The following is a 22,555-nucleotide window of genomic DNA, read 5'->3' as shown; positions in this document are numbered from 1 at the left end:
TGTCCAAAGTAGCCCTTTCTGCCTGGGGAGTTGATCTTTATACTCTGCTGGTGAGCTGTAATTCTAGGAGCTCTCCTGGCCCCACCTGAAGGTTGGCTACCCCTGGGTTGGCAATATTCCTGGAGGTCTGGAAGTGGGACTTCAAAATTGTACAATGCCTCAGAGTCCAGCCTTCAAAGGAGCCATTTTTGCCTGCAGTTGGGAGGGAGTGGTGCAGGTGTGTCCCTCCTGGGCTATGGGCTATGGCCAGGCCTTACCAGCAACTATTTGCATTCTGGGGCACAGACAAGCAGTCCTGTGAGTCTGGAAAGTACAGGAAGATCTAAATAAATATTTACAGCCTGAAACTGTAAATAGTGAACAAGTAAATGGCTGGAGAGACATGGGAACTAAAATGACTTTTTCCAACCTTGGCCTGGCAAATAAAAAACCTTACTAAGTTCAAGACTACTGTGCACAGAGAGTCTTCGTCTTAGGGTTGCCAGCTTCCATGTGAGGCTCTCTACCCCATTCCCCTTATGGGGAGTCTGCTATGGGGAGAGGAAGGGAAGACGATTGGAAAATACTTTGAGACACCTGAGGCCTGCTGGGTCACTGCAGCCCATTCTCTCAGACCTCTCACAACCCCACATCCCTCACAGGTTGACTATTGTGGGGAGACGAGGGGAAAAGGTGTTTATAAACTGCTTTGTAACTCCTTTGGGTAGTAAACACCAGGGTACAAAAACCCATTCTTCTTCTAAGGAGCAACCATGAAAGAAGCATGTGGGCACATAACATTTTATCAACAGTGAAAAAATTGAGAAGAAGGAACAGGGTGGACACACTGTGACTACCCCATATGTATTAGGACAGAGGGGCATTTCGGTGTCTGTCCTAATTCACACAAGAAGGGAAATGACACAGAACTGGGAAGAATTGGTTGCCATGTAATCTTCCCCAAAAAAGAGTTTCCAGCTCTAGCACCCATTGTACTCTTGGATATAACGGGCTTTGTCCCTATTTTTCAAATACTTCAGAACATCTCTGAATGTCATACTCTCTTTAGTTCCATCTCTGAAGGCTTCCTTGCTCTCCCACAGCTATTCTCAAAGACACTTCCAACTTTTCCATACTGAACTAGCAAGAGAGACAACAAGGACAATAAAATAAACCTGTGAAACAGGCTCCAGGCCAGGCTTTCTCAACTTTTTTTTTTACCACTGAGAAACCCCTGAAACATTCTTCATGCTTCAAGAAACCCCTAAACTGGTGTGATTGTGCAAAATATGGTCAGGAGGCATAGCTGTTTACATGCTTTCTTGGGGCACCTCTACTCCCCCCCCCAGGTCCATCACTGGTTACTTGGGGAGGGGGAGGGCTGGGTCTTATTGTAACTCTATATTTTTACTGAGTGTGAAATAAACCAAGTGTTCACTACTCTAACTAAGCTATGAAAGTTAAAATAATGGAGATGGCCTTGAAGGAGGAGGCAAGTGTAGTCAAGTGAAAGGGCTTTCAATACATAGGCATTAGTCCTGTCAGAACTTATACCCCTGTATTCAACAGGCTGCCTTGATGCCAATAGATACCATCCACCACACCAATTCTTCAGTTTATAATTTTCTTCCTGAGGATTCTATATAGTGGGGGAAGTTATCAGCTTCTTTAATGTGGTACATGCTTTATACAAATGGAAACAGCATTGGTTTTGATGGTACTTCAGAAAAAGGAAATGGTAATAACTCTGTTGTTCACAAATTATTTTTACTTATTATTTCTCGCTAACATGCAAATTAAAAAGCAAAATCCAGTGCAAACCCACACACATGTTCTGTGCAGAGTTAAGCCTTAAGAGTGAAAGCCAACCCAGTGCAGTTGATTTTTGTTTTTCCTTAGTGACAATCTGAATTTGACATGGAATCTGTTAACAGAATACCTTTTTAGAATGAACAGCAGGGGAAGCTGAGTCAATAGATGATGAAGAGGAAGCAGCTGAGTCATAAGATGAAAGGCAAGAGGGAGGTGGGGGCTGAGAATGGGAGAGACCTTTAGTAGGAAGTTTATTCTGTACAGAGCAGAAAGAGGAAAATTAGCCCAGATGATTTTCAGATGAAAGGGGTGTTAAAGCGACAGTACTGCAGAGCCATGCACTCAGTTCCTGAAGAAATGATAAAGGCCACAATCCAGAGAGATAAGTAGACTTTAGCCCACTGATTTCTATAGGCTTAAGCCTGTGTAACTCTTATGCTAGTTTGTGGCCTTACTGTTATTTACCTCTTCAATTTTCTATTGAGATATTAACGAAATATTTATTAGCCATGAACAAGCACTTTCATTATTTGAGATGAAAATGGACACCAACATTTCCTCCTATTTATTTTTTCTGCATCTGCAAGGCAAACACAGTATTCACCTTGGGGACGTCGACATATCCAAACATTGATGCAAGATGAGCTGCTTTTTCTTTAATGTTCTTTTTATGAAACTCTCTATTTGCTATAGATTGAGCTCTCTTCTGCAGCAATAGGTAAAAGAAAGGACAAAGAATAAAGAGTTCAGTTATTGAGAAAAGGTAGATGCAGTACAATTCAGAAATTCAGTATTGTGGCAGGGAAAACCAGCTCCTTAATTAGTGAACAGAAAATTAGCACAGGAAACAAAATAGTGGAAGGGAATAGTAGTAGAAGGCAGTTTTCATACAGCAGTATTCTGTAAATGTGTGGGTGAAGCCAGATGTAATATTTAATTAGATGTTACAGCAGGGTCTTTCACTTGCTGTGTGAGCCTGACATCCTTCCAGCTATACAGTGCCCACGGCTGATGTACATTCTATGAAGTCAAATACTTTGCTGGTCATGCTTCCGACAGGCTACCCACAATATGCTTTTCATTTTTAGAGCAGTTCACCCTTCACCCAAGCACACACTTAAAACTAACAAAACTGCTCTGAGGAAGGGTCATGTATATGTTGAGGCCACAAATTCATTTCTAGAGTAATTTTGCAGCTTTAATATATTGCTGTTTCTTTACAGGGGGGAACACAAAATAACCCGTAATTCATGAATAGGTTTCAATTATTAGCCCTTTCTTCCAGTAGGAAATCAACCCTGGAGATAGTTTGTACTATGCATAGTGAGAAATCTTCCAAATCTATTTTACTATCCTAAACATATCATCCTATATAAAACATGTATATTTTCATGGACAAAAAAGTCAAATGGATGGCAAGATAGAAAGGTATATGTGATAGCTAAAATGTACACGTTGCCATAGAGTGAACAGGTACACTTTAAGATGGTTTGGGAAATATGAGTGTGCCCTTAAAAGAACAGAGAGAGAAAGCAGAAAGGAAATATAGGAAGAGATTGTCACCTGATTAAATTTTTCTTCCACGTGTTGAAGGCGTTGAAGCACACCAGATAGTGCAAATGCAGCAGGACAGGAAGATGCAAGGGATTCAGAAAGGCTGGACTCCAGAGCAGTCCGTTCTATACACCTCGAATGCCGAGGCACTGGCCCACCAGGCAAAGACTGTTTGGGATCCCTGACCGCATGTTCAGCCCTAGCTACTGCCTGAAACTGGGAAACACTTCACATGAGAAAAACTGATCTCTATCTCATCAAAGCACATGCTATATTGAAAACAGCTGGAATGTGCCATTCACAGTGTGCTCATGTACAGAGAGGCGCCTCATGCACAGGGAAGACTCCTTTTTACAGGATTTAAGGAACAAAAAAGTCAACAGGCAGTATTGTATACCACTCATGTAGATAGTGGAACTTATAAAAGACAGCATGCAACTGCCCTTATCACACTTAATGACTGCTTTTGCAAAAGGGCAGACTAAAAGCTGAAACAATAAACAAACAAACTAGCTAACAATCATTAAACCACTGATTACAATCTCACCATTACCATACTGGATAGCCTTAGGAAAGCCCCTCATTCAACTTTTTCTTCTGCTTCTCCCCCATTTACAATGCCGATACTTTAATACAAATCTATCTCAGAGTTGCAGAAAGGATTATTGAGCTAATGTACAAGAAATGCTTTGACCACAAAAACGTATTATTGTTATGTTATTATTGGCTGCCTTAATAAAGAGAAACATATGCTGTATATATGCCACCTTAGTAAACATGCAACAAACTTTATTTATTTAAATGCAAATACTCCAGTTGTGGCATTTCCTGTGGAAAGCCAGACTGTTAGAAATATTTTAGATTCCAAAGGGTACCCTGCTTTGGGACAAGGGAATTATGGATTTCTTTTTCATTCCAAGCCTGAAAAAGGTTCCCAATGTATAGATTATTTATTTACTTATTTACTTATTTATTTATTCTTTCGATTTGTATCCCACTCCCCAATGGGCTCGTGGCGGGTAACATGGTCTTAAAACCCCATTAAAACACCTCCATTAAAAGAGTTAAAAACCCATAACATGGCAGATGATCTCCCAACCTACTTCCCCAATTAGCACAACTGTAATGACTGATAGGATATTTCATCTAATTTGTCCCTTTTTCTTATGTAGAAGTAGGACAGTTAAGCTCACAATTTCCAGCTGGCTATCTCAATTTATATGGCATACCAAGAACAGCATAATACAAAGTGAGTAAGTGAAATGCATAGGAAACTATTCAGGCAACTTTAACCACAGAAAACAGATTAAGAAAAACTAGACAATCTTGTCTAATACTGGGCATTCCCCTTATGATGCATTTCAAATCATTTACTGGCTTTCAAGTCAGCCAACCATACCAAGTGCTGCCCTTGGAGCACAAAGTTCTCATTACAGTAGTGCATTGACAGCATACAAAAGCTATGCATCAAATACTGCTCAAATCTTTGCTTTACCAGACTTTACAGCTGTAAAGTTTACAGCTACTAGAATGTGTACAACCCAAGCACTGAATTTGGTTTATTACGAGTCTCTTACTATGTCTACCCTTTTAAAGCCAATGAGCCAAATATATGTGACCCTTTTAGTGAGGTACACTAAAAGATAAGGAAACCTGGGGGATAAATATTGATCACCTATTGTCCAATCAAGCAACCAGGTAAGAAGAGCAATAAGAGAAGTACAACAGATATCAAATCAGGCACATGCCAGCATGATAACATGAGTGTAGGAATCAGACCTAAGGTAGTTTAATCATCATTTTAACATCTGATGAAATAAGGAGCTTATCAGGTGCATCAGCCCATCATGCTTTGCAGCAATAAAGATCACAATGCACTTTGTCTGCAAGAGTATATTCTCTTATGAATTCATACCTGCCTTTTTGGTAGAGATGGAGTGTTACAGGTTGGATCCCTGGGTTTAGCAAAGCGAGGATTTACAGGAGGACCAGAAGCTGGTTTATCTACTAACTCCTTAAACAGAAAAATAGTTTAAGGAGCCCAAAGGAGAAGGAGGAATATTTTAAGAAGAGCAGGAACAGGATTGCAAAATATTGTCAGAAAAAAAGGAGGAAATATTTCTAAAAGGCAGAGCTTCTACCTGACCGATTTGAAGTTTACAAATTAATTGCATTTTGTACATTTTATTGATAAATGCAAACATTTTGAATACATACAATGTGAAACTTAATGTTCAACATTCCTAATACAACTATTATTATCATCTTAATTTAAAGTCTGGTTTTCTCCCTGGGACTAAAAGTGGATTATGTATAATATATTTTTTCCAGTAAATGGATTATGAAATATACCAGTCAATCAGTAAGAGAATTCCAAGATATAACAAAATTTGAATCTGAAAGGACAGATTCCTAGTAAAACACAATAATGCAGTTGGGCTAGGATTGCAGAACAGGGGGGAACACAACAACAATGCAAGCAAATAAGGCAACAATACAATCAATGTGGGGAATCTTTATCCCTAACAAAAATCATCTGGTGTACTTCTCAATTACATTGCAGTTTTTCTTCTCTCTCCCTAAGAAAACAATTACTGAATAATTCAGTTTTATACATTTGTAAAAACTCTAGAAGGGGGGAGGGGATCTTAATATCTTCAAGCAGACCATTCCATAATGTAGGAGCCACCACAGAGAATGAATGTGAAGGCCAGTTGCCTGTTTGCAGTAGCATCTTCAGAATGTTTGCAGGGTGGCATCTTGAGGGTGGCATCTTCTGGGCCCATTATGCACAGAGGGGAAGGTCCGCATTCAGGGTGGAACGGTGTCACCTAAAATCACCGATAATGCATGCCGCCGACTGCAACTGGCCTCAGATTTGGTGCATGCCACCGAAAAAGCCGCGCTAGCGAAACGCGGAAGAAAGCGGAGCTTCCGGGCGACCAGGGCGCAACCAGAAGTGGCGCCGGGGATGCCGCGTGCATAATCGGTTACTCCACCATTGCGTCCCGTCCCGTGCGTAAGCTGTTTGCTTCGCGTCTTCCCCCTCCGCGTTTTCCATGTGACCCGAAATAGCCATTTCGGTGGACATACATAATAGGCCCTGATGAGCAAAGCTGTCACAGCAAGAGTGTCAGTGCTGCAGAATTGTGTGCCCAGTGCCTTAAGGGTTTTGTAGGTGTCAGAATCAAGGTAGGGAACAGTTTTCTGAGCTACGTGGCACTAACAATCACCAGAATGTACTGCAGAACACAAAATCATAGTAATACTTCAAATCCAGCTACCAGGAATTATTTTTAATCAGTTTGAAATATTTAAAGAGCCAAGTTTTGAGTAAAGAGGACTTGTTGAGTTCTCACTCACTTGGTTATGTGCAGCAAGCATGAACCATCATAATACAACCAGGAAGAGGCTTTGTTAGTTACATAATATGCATGTATAGTTCTTACTTATGTCCATAGGTGGGCTACCAAATATCTTTACAAGCTAGAAAGTTCTGTTGTCTTTATTTGCAAGACTGAAAATAACTGGATAATAAACTTTATAATACAGCCCAGGCTTTATATAGCAGTGTCCCTTAAAGCTAACACAGGCTTAAATAGATCCAGAATGTGGACTGCTGAATGAGCAACAAAATCAGATGCTGAGGTTTCCACACTGATCCTGCTTCCTCAGGGGCTTGTAATGTTTAAAAGCTGCTTACTGTGTAAGATTGGATTGACTGCATGCCAAGAATGCATACAGCTTACACATTACAGTCCCTGTGTGGGAATAGGGCTATATGAGAACAATAACAGCAGTTTACACGTACTGATTACATTCAATACCTTTCCTTTGCTTGAAAACGTTCTTATTTTATTTTGCATTCATTGTAAGGTCTCCAAATATCTACAGAAAACTTCTAGTACAACTAAAGATGCTTTCTAGGGCTAAACTGATGGTGACTTTTCTCTCAAGTTATTCACAGATTGTTCCTCAAGATGCCAGTTTTCCAGGTTTTGAAGCTTTCCCAAGCTTGTACATGTATTTTCTCAACTCATAACTAGGGATGTGCATTGGGCTAATCCAAGCTGAAAAAAAATACCTCCAAAATAATGCAGTTGAACATATTTGGGATTTTTCAGGACTGCCAGATAGCTGCAGTTGACGTGCAAGGACTTTCAGTCCCTTTAAATGCCTTCAAAGTGAACTCTCAGCTTGAAGAAGGTATTTAAAAGGACTTTAAATGTCTTCTGAGTTCCCTTGCAATGCCACCATGGCTTGCAAAGAGTACTTAAATTTTTAAGTGATCATGTTCTTTGGGTGCACCTACTTTGGGAACCCAAAGAACTGGACTCCTGGTTTAATCTTTTTCAAATTTGGAGGGTATTTTGAGGAGAGGCACCAGCAGCTATGTTGCACATTTGGTAACTCTTCCTCTAAAAACAGTCCCCCAAGAGACCCATATACCTCTGGATTGATTCTCCATTATACCCTATGGGGACTATGACTATAATGGTCATCATAGACTATAATGGAGCTGGAAAAAATTCCTGAATAGTTACTGACTGCAAATACCATACCAATGTTGGGATTCAGGAATACTAGGAAAGACTGATATTTTTCAGGTTCAATATACCTGAACCCCCCAAAAATATTATTGTTGGATTTTTGCATAACCTTAGTAAAAACCAGAGACATATTGTCATGATGCTTAAAAGATACTGGTGATCTCTTATCATGTGTGTGTGTGCAGCAGCTTGGTATAGTGAGAGCCACCTTGGTGTAGTGGTTAGGAGTATGGAATTCTGATCCGGCGAGCCAAGTGTGATTCTGCGCTTCCCCACATGCAACCAGCTGGGTGACCTTAGGTTCGCCATGGCGCTGATAAAGCTGTTCTGACTGAGCAGTAATATCAGGGCTCTCTCAGCCTCACCTACCTCACCTACCTCACCGGGTGTCTGTTGTGGGGAGAGGAAAGGGAAGGGGAATGTAAGCCACTTTGAGCCTCCTTAGGGTAGAGAAAAGCGGCATATAAGAATCAACTCTTCTTCTTCTTCGTCTTCTTCATCTAAATAAACCTGGCTCCCAAGAAAGCAATTATGAATGCTGCTGTTGTAATTTGTAAACTAATTTGACTTAGATAATTAAAGTATAACAAAAAATTATACTCCCAACATTCTCATGAGTGGTGTTTAATTTTTTTATCAATGTGATGTTTTATAAGCAATATTGCTCCTACAGAGAGATCTGATATTGGCCAAAACACAGACAATGAACATAGAATGTTAATAAATTGGCCTTGACAATGGAGAGGACTCACTGTGGTATGCCAGGCAGTTTTCAGTGGCCCAGTGGAGTCCTGAGTATTTTCTTTAAATAGCAGTACCCATGCTGCACTGCTACCTCCTTTCAATACTCTCTTGATACCCAAAACCAGCTTACTATGAATTGCAGGGACCTTGCTAAATGACCCCCCAAGCGGTCCATGTCAGTCTATAATGTCATTGCAGAATTAGATATACAGTTTTCTGAACTGTGCCCATGGAGGGATACAAGTGTTATTTGATCATTATATAGACGAGCTTTTCTCAACTTTTTTACCATTGAGAAACCCCTGAATCATTCTTCAGGCTTCGAGAAACCCCAAATTGGAGTGATGAACTGAATATGGTTGAGAAGCCTCATGCCCACCCAGGGCCCCTTCCTTTCCCACTCCCTCCAGCTCCATCACTGGCCATTTTGGGAGGGGGAGGGGTCAACATATGTGGCCATATCACCCAATAACATTTAACATTTAAAAAAATATATAAAATTAATAAACTCCCACCCATTCAAGAAACCCTTCCAGAGCCATCAAGAAACCCCAGGGTCTCATAAATCCCTGGTTGAGAAAGCCTGATATAGGTAAAACAATGTTCTCAGTGTATATTACAAGTTAACTGCACTAAAAATAAAACTATAATTATATAAACCCACAAACAGCATTCTGCCTTTAAAAGATCCATGTAAGATCTAATTCTGTTGTATTTGACACATGAATTCAATATGCGGGATTAAACCCTAAATAATTTATGAGCCAGGACAGCCCTAGACTCATCTGGGGTGAAAGCGGGGAGGAGGGGGTCTACCTCAACTTTTCTAGCAGTGGCTTATGGGGGCAGCAGGCAAAACCTGGCTTTGAATGGACAACCAATCTGCAGAGAGGTAATTCAGGAGGGTTGAGGCCTCCATGTGGACCTGAAGGCCCAAGTTTTCATTTCAGCCTGCTCCCAAGAGCCTTAAGAGGCTGCTGCTGGAGAGTGATAGTTTCAGTCTGTGTTGGTTTTGGATGAGTGTGGACAAAAATAGTTATATCACAGTTGCACTGAAACTAAAGTGGCAAGAAAAGCTAGTTGTGAAGAGCCATGATATCATAGAGCAGAACTTTTAGTGAATTATAATGTATTGAATTTACCATGGTAGGCAGTATGCTTGTAAAAGACTACTATAAAATTATGCTATTAAACTATGCCAGATACAAAATTACAGCAACTTATCTGGTTCTGCAGATTTTTCAGCAACATGGAAGGGAGCATCTTACATTTGTATTATTACATCTTACATTTGTATTATTTCAAGTGGGAACACATTTCAGTCTGAAGAAGATACTGAAGTCTGCACCTTATAGTCTCAAGCATCTTTCATGGAGTGAAATATTACGTAAGTATAACAGAACCCATGACTTGTTTGTACTTCCTCTCACCTCCATGTTGTAATGGTAACAGACTTCTGGTTCTAGTCCAGCAATTTGCTATGCACATGGTAACTCCCACACAATGTGTTTACCATAAGAGCCTTTCTATGGCCCATTATGCATGGAGTGGAAAGTCTGCATTCGGGGTGGAATGGCGGCGGCTAAAATCACCAATTATGCACGCTGCAGGCGGCAACCGGGTGCACAGTCAACGTATGCCGACGAAAAAGCCACATTAGCGAGATTCGGAAGAAAGTGGAGCTTCCTGGGACCAGGGCGCAACCTGAAGCGGCTCCGGAGTATCTGCGTGCATAATCAGATACTCTGGGTTTTGCCGCCGTTGTGTTCCATCCCGTGCATAATCGGTTTGCTTCGCTTCTTCCTCCTCTTCATTCTCCATGCCACCGTTTCAGCGGCCGTGCATAATAGGCCTATGTATGACTCAATACCTATTGTGCATTTGGAGCATCTCAAAGCAATGTAGATGTTAAGTTATATGCAAGCCATTCAAAAAAACAAACCCTCAATTAAGCAGTTTTCAATAGAAACAGTCCATGCACTGGGTTCCTAGACACCCTGATTTGCATTGCAATCCAAAAGTAAATTTTATACTTTTTTTTTTTTTTTTTACTCACCTGCCTCCGTAGTGACACACTGGGGGCATTTTCCTCAAACTTGGCTAAGAGCTGAGTTGCCATGGATTTCACTTTGTTTCGATTAACTACTTCTTTCACATCTCCCAACTGATTTCCAGGATTTGTTCCCTGGTTTAAAAAAGACTTTAAACAATTAAAAAAAAGGTGACAGGTGTTTATATTATAAGCAGCAAAAAGGGTTTGGAATCAGGGCCTCATGACCAGTAAATCACTACCAGTTATTTTAATGTTTTAAAGCCAGAGAACCACCATGCAGAATAAAGACCCCCATTACTTCCAGAGAATCACCTCTTACTTCCACTAATAGTTTTAGTTATTGTTCAATGTGTATCTAGGTCACTCCTAAAGACATAAAGACCACTGAGTCTATCACAGTTTAAATTTTAAAAAATGAATAGGAATAGGATTTTATCTCTGAAATTTAATGATATGAACTTTCAAATTTAAGCACAAATATGCAGGGCCATGAGTATTTTCAGGAAGGGATAGAAAACAATGTTAGTGAAAAAAGAGGATGTTTTCAAGTATCATCTAAGATGCAATATACTCAAGTGCAGTCATAAACAGGGACATTTTACTTTTTTGGGAGAAGCAAAAGTAGGCTACAGATTATAGAGAAACTCACACCAGCTGATTCCACATGACAGCAGTAGCACTGGGATACTACCAGTGCATCCCAGCATAAAGCTCTGCAGCTTTACGTTTCCCCATGGCAGACACCTGGTGTCCCGCTGAAATGTGTTCCCCTGGGACACAAAACAGAGGCAGATTAGTCCTGCCATCTGGGGGGGGGGGTGCTGCATAGAGGGTATTTTGCAGGAAGGTGGGATTACATGGAATGCTATCCCAGCTTCCTGAAAACTAACAATAAATGCCCCGGTTTGCCCCACAGTGCGGCAAAATACTGTGAAGCTGACTGGGGCATTTTTTGTCCCCTCTGGGCCACTGTAGGACAGGGAGGCTCGGCTCTTCTCAGTCCATACGGGCCTGCCATGGGAGAGGCCCTGTTAGCCTCTGCAGTGGGCTAAGGGAACTAGTAAGACTCCGCTTCTGGGGCCCAGGACGGCGGTAGCCTGATGGCAACGTCATATAAAAGCAGGGATTTGCTGTGCTTCCATATGACTGCCCTCTTGGCCTTTTCTGCCCATAAGGAGTTGGCCACTTTCTTCTTAGAGAGGTCTAGTCTCTGGTTTGAACGTGGAGCTAGCCTGATTTCTTATATGAGAAAAATAGTTTATGTTTAAATGCACAATTCATGGTTTATATTCTTTCTATCTATCTATCTATCTATCTATCTATCTATCTATCTATCTATCTATCTATCTATCTATCTATCTATCTATCTATCTATCTATCTATCTATCTATCTATCTATCTATCTATCTATCTATCTATCTATCTATCATCTACCTACCTACCTACCTACCTACCTACCTACCTGCCCAAAGGCTCAGGGTGGTTTACATCAAACAAGAACAATACAAATAACTCAATTTATAATAATACAATAATAACAATAGCAACATTATGGAACAATAGAATACTGGGGAGAACAATAAGTCAATGCATACTGATGGCCCAGTGGGCTGGGTGAGTCTAAAGTGATGATTGGAGGAGGGAGACTCGGGTGGGGGGGGGGCTAATGGGAAGTGGTGGTTCGGGTTATGGATTAATTAGCCTCCATTCAGCAAGAGTAAGAACCAATGTGACTTGGACAACCAGAAATCAATTGGCTTTGAACAGCTGAAAAATAAGAATGGCGAACAATCCAGAGAAATTACTAGAAGTGAGTGCTGCTTCAGTTTTTATGGAAAATTGTCTTGAACAAAAACCACTTAAACTTTCCTTTTCAATTAAACACAAATTAAATTGACTTTTAACGCAAGGAAGAAGATTATACGTATAAGAGCACAGAAGAGTTTGTACAGTTGGTTGTTTTAAGAGCCTGAATGTGGACTCTTTCATACCTATCCCTCCCTCCTTTACACTATTGGGGGGGGGGCAGGAGAAGGAAAAATCCACAAGAATAAATTCAGTACCAACCTCTTCAAAATTTATGAGACTTTTACGCCTCTTTTTATTCATTTCATTTTCTTCTGCATTTCTTTCAGCCTAGAAACAATAAAATGAAGTCAACACATATTTCATCCACAACTGTATAAACATCCAGCATTTTGTATGCCTGTTATACAATCAATTTTGTTATCATGTATATTATTTAAAATAGAAGTACTGAGTTAATTATTCCACCCAATAAGGCATATATAGGGTACATAAGGCAAACGGAGCAGAAGATGTCTTGTATATTCTTAAAGACATGTGAATGATTACATGACTCAGTTCTGCCAGATTTGTATACAAGGTTAAGAATATCTCAGAAACCTGTGATTCAAGTACCCACTACTGAATATATGATTATTCTACTTGTGTGATGCCCAAAACAGCTTACTTTATATTCTAGTGAATTCAAAACCAACTGTTTAGAAAACAGGAGGAAAAGAAATGGAGAGTTGGCAGAGTTTAAATGTGCAAAGAAGAGCAAAAAATAATGAATGACTTTGGAAATCTTGGCTCTACAGCTTTCTAAATTCCTGACATCTGGAAAAGTGTTGCCTTAGAATGACCCTTGATTCCATAAAATATCAAGGTATACAAATCTTTATGCAGAAACCATTTCAAGTGCAGTTGTTTAATTTAGAAGCCTATACCACTGAATAATGTAGGCCAACATAAACCAACAGGTTCAAGTTGGCCCCTTTCAACAACACTATAATTCTATGAAATTTATGAAGAGAAAATATGAGAAATTATCAGATCTATCAACTAGTGATTTAAACATCAGAGCAGCTTTAAAAAGCTGAAAATGAGGAAAAGAACACTGCTAGACCACCATAGCATTCCAAGCTTGGTTCTGTCAGTAAAAGGCAGGGGGAGGGACCTTTCTAGGTCTATTTTGGCCTTTGAGTGAGGGGATCTTTGGAGATATAGCTTTCAATAACAGACTCCTCTCAGTGGCTGTTGCTAGGCTACAACAGATCCCAGGCTTGCTTCTGTCCATAAAAAGCAGGGGAGGGCTCTTTTCAGGTCTACTTTGAGAAAGGACTCATCAGGGCCAGGCTTGGCTAGGGTTGCTACTCCAGGTTGGGAAATTCCTAAAGATTTTGTATTAGTGTCTAAGAAGGGCAGGATATGGGGAGTGGAGAGGCCTCAGCAATATGTAAAGCCATAGACTGTACTCTAAAACAACTATATTCTCCAATGGGAACAGATCTGTTGTCTAAAGTCCAGTTATAACTCTGGGGGATCTCCAGGTCCCACCTGAAGACTGGGAACCCTAGGCCTGGAAGCAACCTTTGAGTGACTTGAAAGAAACCACCGAAAGTGGGCCTGGCTGTTTTCTACTTTCAACAACAGCCACCCTATGAAATACAGTGTTACATAGTGGTTAGAACTTCAAGTAGCGTCTCAGAGACTGTGGTTCAAGTTACAACTTTTAGTCTGGCCTATTTTTCCAGGGTTGTAGTAAGCATAAAAAGGAAAGTAATGTAAGTTGCTTTGGTCTCCACTGTGGAGAAAGAAGAAGAAGAAGAAGAAGAAGAAGAGTTGGTTCTTATATGCCGCTTTTCCCTACCCGAAGGAGGCTCAAAGCGGCTTACAGTCGCCTTCCCATTCCTCTCCCCACAACAGACACCCTGTGGGGTGGGTGAGGCTGAGAGCGCCCTGATATTCCTGCTCGGTCAGAACAGTTTTATCAGTGCCATGGAGAGCCCAAGGTCACCCAGCTGGCTGCATGTGGGGGAGTGCAGAATCGAACCCGGTATGCCAGATTAGAAGTCCGCACTCCTAACCACTACACCAAACTGGCTCACCAAACTGAAAGGTCAGGTATAAATGAAATAAAGGTAAAGGTAAAGGTATCCCCTGTGCAAGCACTGAGTCATGTCTGACCCTTGGGGTGACGCCCTCCAGCGTTTTCATGGCAGACTCAATACGGGGTGGTTTGCCAGTGCCTTCCCCAGTCATTACCGTTTACCCCCCAGCAAGCTGGGTACTCATTTTACCGACCTCGGAAGGATGGAAGGCTGAGTCAACCTTGAGCCGGCTGCTGGGATTGAACTCCCAACCTCATGGGCAGACAGCTTCAGACAGCATATCGCTGCCTTACCACTCTGCACCACAAGAGGCTCTATAAATGAAATAAATAAATAATAAATATAACTAATGGGAGGCAGATAAAAGATAAGTTGGTGAATGGCTGAGAAGGAGACAATGAGGCAGGAAAAGGGCAGAGGACACAAGAATTGCCAGGAGCAGGGAAAGAGGAAATAGTGGGGGGATGGGGATACAGGGAAAAGTGAAGAACCACCCCACAAGTCCTTGAGGTTTCCTTACCAAGCAAGTGGGTCTGGCCCAGTGACCAGCACCTCATAACTGGGCCACAGTTTTCATAGTAGATGCTGTTGGGAGTGGGGAGCTTAAGACAGAGAGGGAGAAGTTGACTGCTGAGTGGGAAGGAGAGAGAGAGCTGCCAACTCAATTTAATTTCCTTGGGGTTTAGGGGATGGAGTCTGGGGAGGGTGGAGTTTAAGAAGGGAAAGAAAATGACAAGCATATAATGTCATAAATTCCACTCCCCAAAGCAACCTGGAGCTGGCAACCCTAAGAGGGAACAGATGTTGGAAGATGTGTTGTGCTTTCTCCAGTCCCCACCTAGAGTTTGGAAATCCTAGGAGGAGAGAAGGAAGCAAGGAAAGGAGAGAGGCTATGGGGGCTTTCAGGAAAGGAAAAGAGGAAATATTGGGGGTCTTCAATTGTTCATACTTTACCCTCCCCCCCAGAAGATACCAACTTGTGTGTTTCTTCCATTTAGCTGCCAAGATCAACCAAAGTTTGCAGTCTCTGCAATCTGCATTGCCAGCAATACCAGCAGAGACCAAGAACAAAGAAACTGGCTTCCTTTTTATATTTTCACTGCTTATAATAACTCATCACGGAGGGAACAGGAATTACCCAGCCCTGACTTCTGGGCTGATCTCAAAAGAAACAGATGACAGTTATGTTAAATGTTAAGTCTTCCACGCACCCGCTCTCACTAACATAATATCACGTCCTGTATAAGCATTACTCTGCCTAGCGAGACTAAACACTGTGGTGGCACAATATGTTCTGCTGGAGTTTGGACATTTCCTGCTCATAGGACAACAGAACACAATAATCCAAAATCTTACACAATGGTAATCTCTGGCAAATATATTTTTTCTTTCTCTCTCAAAATACGAAGACACCAGCCACAATATATTGTTTTGAATTCTGAGCATGAAAGGTATTTTCATTACTTCATAAAATATGCTCCAAGCTCATTTAATTTGCAGTGCAGGAAGCCTCGGTTCATGATGCAGATTACTGCCATAAAAGGAACATTCGGAACATTTCTCCCCTATTTTCAATTATTAACTTCACATTATGAATAATGTCCAAGGTACACATGACCTTGAGGATCCAGGAACCCCAAGCTATGTATTTCCATAACACAACTGCATATGCAAGAGACCTGATTTAGATTGGAGGACTCAGCACTGGAAAGCGGATTAACTGCCCCCCACCCCTCTTCTTTAGAAAAATACATTCTCTGGAGTTAGAGATTTTTAACCACAAGGGGGACACCCCTCTTGCACATATGTCCAGGTCTTCAGCATCATATGCAGTTTGGGCTAAAAGCTGAAACCAAAGCAGAGGTTGGAGGTCTGTAATCAGATCTCCCAGCTTTAAGTGTTGTAACAAATAGCAGCTGTGGATGAAGAGGGACAGGGTCCTTGGAGGTTTGAGACCAACCACCAGTTTGTATATTTCTTGCTCTTCCTGGTTATTTAAAACTGCTAGGGGGAGTGGCTGATTGATGCCGAGGGAAAGCAGCTACAGGAGGGGGAGACTTTCCCCTTTGGCCCCTAAAAGCCCTCTTGTCAGCTTGCAGACCAGTCTTGAGATAACCAGTTTGGTGTAGTGGTTAGGAGTGCGGACAAATCTGGCATGCCAGGTTTGATTCTGCGCTCCCCCACATGCAACCAGCTGGGTGACCTTGGGCTCACTGCAGCAATGATATAACTGTTCTGACCGAGCAGTGATATCAGGCCTCTCTCAGCCTCACCCACCTCACAGGGTGGCTGTTGTGGGGAGAGGAATGAGAAGGCGAAAGAAACAACTCTTCTTCTTCAAGAGGGCTTTGGGGGCCGAGGGAAAGCGGCCTTGGGGCAGGGAAGAGGCTTTCCCTTCCCTTCGACCCTCAAAGCCCTCTTGCCGGCTAGCAGACCCGGCAAAAGGGGTTCGGGGGGCTGAGGGAAAGCAGCTGTGGGGTGGGGGGGGGAGGTTTCCCCTTCCCTTTGGCCGCCAAAGCCCTCTTCCCAGCTCACACAGCCGGCAAGGGGGCTTTGGGAGCCAAGGGGGAAAGGGGAGGGGGAGGGGAGCATTCTCTCCCCTTTGGCCTGCAAAGCCCTCTTGCCAGCTTGCAGAGCCCACGATAGGGCTTTGCTGCCCAAAGGGAAGCTTTTCAAAGCCCATTTTTAAAATGGGCATTGATACTAGTATGTGTAATAAACAAGTCAGTATCAGTTGGTAACTTTCTTGCCTATTAAAATATCACATTGCCTAATAGATCTTCTATTTTCAATTATGTGCTGGAGGGAATCGTGGTCACAGACAACTCATTAACTGTCCTGCATTTTAATTGTTATTTTATACATTTGTACACATATTGTAGTTCAGTTTTAATTATTTTAAATAGCACATTTTGTTTGGCTTTAAGAAAAGACACATTATGTGTATTTTTCATCTGTGAGCCACCTTGGCAGCCCTAATGAGGTTAGGATGGCACGGTATACATTTTGAAAATAAATAAAACTAAGGGACAAATGAAAGAAGTAGCAATTTCAAGATTCTTAACTCAAGTTAAGAATGCCACCAAATTTTTGGTTGAGACCAGGTAACCAGCAAAAACTACTCCCTCTCTCCCTCTCTCCCTCAAATCTACCCATCAGTTCTGCTCCGGACCTGTTTGCATCATTATACTCTGTTACCTCTGTTATAGTATAATGTTAATGTTATTGTTTTTGTGAAAAGCTGAGTTCCATGTACTGTTTTCTGCATTTTATGTAAACAGCCCTGAGCCTCAGGGCAGGGCGGTACATAAATACAATAAATAAATAAATTTAGTGTGCAACACTAATACAAAGTCTTTTGGTTTATGAAGTATTCAGCATTGTAACAATTGGTTCTGAGTATCTGAGGCCTAATATCCATACCATGAATAAACATTACATGCCATCTGAAATTCTCACATGTTTTTAAACAATCTAATTTGCCAGAAGACTGCTTTAGGTAGAGTTAAAGGGTTGTGTTTTAGGGGTTTTTTGGTCAGTTTGATTTTTGACAGTCTGACTTCTGTTGAATATGTGTGCCAGCTCTGTTTTGTTTGCACACTCAGTGAAGAAATGCTTCCTAAAAAGGGCATCAGATTACTGGTTGGTAGCTAAGCATTCATATGATTTGAAGATGTTATTTATAGAACGGGCAACATAGGAATGTGTAATGATCTTATACTTTGTATTAGGAGGGGGGTTGCTCAAAGCTTTACTAAGTCATGTGTTTAAAAAGACATGCAGGTGCTAAAACATTATTTCATTGCTTTTATATCCTCACTTCCAGTGATGGTCACATATTTTCCATCTTTTCTGCTCGTTTGTGACCTATTTAACATAAACTTGTTCTACCATAGTTTTGACTTTATGATTCAGTGAATCTAGAACAACCTTCTGCTATATTTTATTATACAGTAAGTAAACTAAACATTTATTAAAACTAAAATGTAAAAATGTTTTAATAATAGATACTTTCCCCAACAAAAGAAAACAGTTACTGATCCCCCCCTTCCACAGGAACTACTACTGATGATAGAGAAACATGTATCATAAATGGGGTCCAAAGTGAAAACTTATTTCCTTTTGCACCATTTAACTATTTAACAAAGTTATTACTTCAAAATACAGTAAAACTGAAGTCAGGAAAGAATGGAACATATAAAATGCAACCCCTTAGGAACTGCATATAAACATTAAAACAGTACATTGTACTACTGTAAGTTTCCTTGTAGATAAAGAATTATTAGGATCTTACTAAACTATTAGTTTCAATAATTTGGTGATGGGTTCACATGTGATATTTGAACTATCACTTATGCACATTTGTTACCTCAAGGCAGACACAGCAAGGCTTGATAGAGACAGGCATCATAAAGAGACTACTCTTGTCTGTAGTCTTGAGATAAGCTGCATTGCGTGGTGGGTTGGACCCTTCATGACCCCTTCTAGCTCTAGGATTTTAGGATTTTATAGCTAAGTAACTAATAAAAGCACTAGCCCCATTTATTTGCTAATTAAAAATAATTTATTATTATTATTTATTATTACACTTCTAAATCATTGTCCTGAGGCCAGCTCTTGCCAATCCCTATGCTATTTGATAATTAATTCTGTATAATAATTATACATGTATGGAGCCTTTTGATTTAAAAAATCTACTGTATTGGATCCATAAATGCATCTTTCTTAACATCCCTTTCTGAGCACTCTCTGAAAAGTTGCTTCTGAGATCAAAGATTCTTGAGAAAACATGAAACATGGCATTAGGGCGATAAATCCACAGAGATCACATATTCCTTTTCATGTGCCCTAGTCCCATATTTGGATTCAAGCCACTATCCAATTTTATTAATGACTCTAGTTCCCTTTCTGCACTCATCATTTACTTGTGATTCTCAAAGTGCTAGATACAGCTGGGTTTAATTCAATAGTTGTGTGAACAACACTGCACATAAATGTTTTCTTTTGTTCTTCCCCTGTGTTTCTGGAGTATAATCTCTGCACCTTGAAAAGTAAAAGGAAAGAACCAGGGAATGGGTGTGGGGGGGGGGGGGTGTTGGAACTTGCATTTTGAATAAACTTTCCAATTAGTCCAGTTAATGATGGCCATGCTTACATTAACCACAAAAGCATTTTCTGTTACTGTGGTTACTTTTGGGTGTCAGTTCTTGCTGATCCTCCATCCCCATCCTGTACAAAGTTTCAATGCATTTAATGTCTAGGATTTTGTTGTTGTTGTTCTTAGTATGCAGCCTATTTCAGGCTGCCCTATCTTCCCCCTCTTCCCCTCCCATCTTGTCTGTCTATGAGGAAGTGAAAGCCTCAAATTCCTTGATTAAAAAAATCAGGAATAGCTTTATATGGTGCTTTTCTGAGCTGACTCAGTCCATTCAGTGGCTCAGTTGGGAGAGAATTAGCCTAGAGGTAATTAGCCTAAAGATAATCACTGGTGTGATTCTTGGTTTTGGCAGTAATTTTTTTCTATCACAGAATTGGACTGTGGCTTTTACCACCTTGTACACTGACTTCTATGAGGCTTTTGCTGCCTCATACACTAACAAGATGGGAGGTGAAGGGGGGGGGATGATAGGGCAGTCTGTAGCCAACTATTTTTCAGCCCCTGCTTTGTGAACCAATGTTCGGACCTATGTGGAGGGGGAGAGAAGGCTTGAAAAAAATTAGGAACTATATTAGAGGCTTCTCTAGAGTTTGAACATTAACAAGGAAACTATTATCACTAAACTAAACAGAGATTATTAAAAAAAATATTAAATGCCTCAGCTGTTCTAGAGCATAAACACTGATGAAGAGAGGGGGGAAGAATCCACTAGTAAGATGGCTACCGGAAACTAAAAAGCAGCTTGAAGAAGCTCTCCTTACAACTTCAAAGAAAATTCCCACCCTGAAGCTGATCAATAAGCAGAAACCAACCAGGCAGTCCAGTGTTGGTGGCAGAAAAAGGGTGGGTGGGTGAATCTGATGGAAGATTCCTGTTTTGGAATAACTTCGACTAAGGGGTGAGAAACTGGAAAATTTGCAGCAATACTATTCTTAAAAACCTGGAGAATCTCTGAACTAAATGTATGCTGAATGCTGAAGTGTGGAAAAGCTATGCAGAACAAAATAAAATTCAATGAACATCTGGAAAGTGAATTGATATGCCGAACTGAAAAAAATAATCAAGCAGGGAAACTGGAGCAAACCTCCAGTGCAGAAACAGTTTAGATCTCAGTGTTCTGAAACACAAGAAAACCATTCAAATGGTCATCAACTGTCTGAAATTTAAAAATAAAGTCAATAGTTTTGCCATTACAATGCCCCACTAAACTTTGTTAAAGAGTAATTAAGAGTCTTACTTTAGGTATTCTCTTCCTTGGAAATGTTAAATTGTAATTATTAGAGATGAACTTTGACGATTTTGCTGAACAAAGATCACCTTTTCCTCCATTTTGCTTGTCAGTAGTATCTGTTTAAACACAATAAAATTAAATGTGTTGCCCATTGCTTGTAACACTCATATTACACTAGCAAAATATTCCTTTTAAAGTGATTGTAGCACTGTAATCTACCTTTAAGGTAAATATTTCTCCTGTAGCATTTCCCAACAATGCAGAAATCATGTCATCTTTAAAATGAAATTATGATACGGACACGGAACACCCAAACCCACTGCACATTTACATAAAAGCTGTCTTGCCATGCTCAACAGGGCTTCTTATCAGACCACATGTATAAGATTTCAGCCAGGAACTTAGATGGCTGTTATTTTATTTACTGTATTTATAATCCACTTTTCCACTGGAACTCAGTGGGTTACACAGTATTAACTGAAAACAGTCTCTAAGAAAAGACATCTAATACGCCCACTGTTGGCTGATATAATCAATATGATTATGCGTTGAGCAGGGGGTTGGACTAGATGGCCTGTATGGCCCCTTCCAACTCTATGATTCTATGATTCTATGATGGACATCAAATAAACAAAGTCTGAATAAACCAAGATACATACTAGTGTGGTTATAATTGAGTAAAACGGTAGCACAAACATTAGAAAACAATGAAAGGACAATGGGGTAGATATGAAGCAAAAAAAACCACGACATATATACAGTGGAATAATCCAAAGTCCTTTCCCCTTACGAAGCACATCCCTGAACAATTCTGATAATAGCCATTCCCCAAGGAGGGGCCACAGAACACATGTATGGGCAGCTGATGATTTTGCCTGTTTGCATGGTTGCACCTACAATGGATCTTTCCTGGTGCAAGACAGGAGGAGTGGCAGTCCAATGGACATGAGGGTCTAAGGCCATGCAAAGCTATGTATGTGTTAATCATTGCCTTGAACTGGACCTGGTAGCTGATGGTTAGACAATGGAAAGACTGCAGAATGGGTGCAACTGTGCACGTATCTGGTTCCTGATAAGTACTAAGATATGACATTCTTGACCAACTGGAGTCTCCAGGTAGACTTCATGGGTAGACCCACATAAAGTGCATTACAATATTCTAAATGTTGCTGTGACATGGATCCAGGTGACTAAATCAGCTGCATCAAGGTAGGGGGAGGGTATTTCTCAGGTTTGATAAAGTTGGAAGAAAGCATTTATTGCAACTGCAGTAACTTGCTTTTCTAAACAGTAATACTAGATCTAGTATAACATCTAGGCTCTTAACTGAGTCAACAAAGGTCAGGTGAACTCCATCAAAGGTGGGAAGTGCGGGGAAAATTCCTCATTAAATCTAAGTGGAAATCAGCATTATTCTGGGTATGTATGAAAGGTGATGAGAGAGACACATTGATTCAGGGGAGAGAGAAATGAAGGGATATCACAAAAGGAAGGCAGCAAAATGAAGAAAGGAGAAAATTGTGGAAAACAGAAAGAGAAATTATGTTCTATTTTCTAAAACACATCAACAGGAAAGAT

General features: G+C 40.7%; 1 protein-coding gene across 8 annotated transcripts in view; it reads right to left on the bottom strand.

Annotated features, from left to right (window-relative positions):
- MICAL2 (microtubule associated monooxygenase, calponin and LIM domain containing 2) overlaps positions 1–22,555 on the bottom strand; it is a 213,511-nt gene that overhangs the window by 91,549 nt on the left and 99,407 nt on the right. For 2 of the 8 annotated variants that reach the window (XM_077321819.1, XM_077321827.1), the window contains exons 14-20: positions 20,984–21,093; positions 12,760–12,828; positions 10,696–10,839; positions 5,261–5,359; positions 3,355–3,561; positions 2,396–2,497; positions 1,919–2,047 (exon numbers count right to left, since the gene is read on the bottom strand). In XM_077321819.1, the coding sequence (XP_077177934.1) occupies positions 1,919–2,047; positions 2,396–2,497; positions 3,355–3,561; positions 5,261–5,359; positions 10,696–10,839; positions 12,760–12,828; positions 20,984–21,093 (860 nt within the window). The remainder of the gene's footprint in view (positions 1–1,918; positions 2,048–2,395; positions 2,498–3,354; positions 3,562–5,260; positions 5,360–10,695; positions 10,840–12,759; positions 12,829–20,983; positions 21,094–22,555) is intronic. The other 6 variants (XM_077321823.1, XM_077321825.1, XM_077321824.1 and 3 more) reach the window with 4 other exon arrangements.

The sequence above is a fragment of the Paroedura picta genome, chromosome 2 (assembly GCF_049243985.1).
Source record: "Paroedura picta isolate Pp20150507F chromosome 2, Ppicta_v3.0, whole genome shotgun sequence".
Classification (NCBI taxonomy): Eukaryota; Metazoa; Chordata; class Lepidosauria; order Squamata; family Gekkonidae; genus Paroedura; species Paroedura picta.
This window is presented reverse-complemented; position numbering and strand designations above follow the sequence as displayed.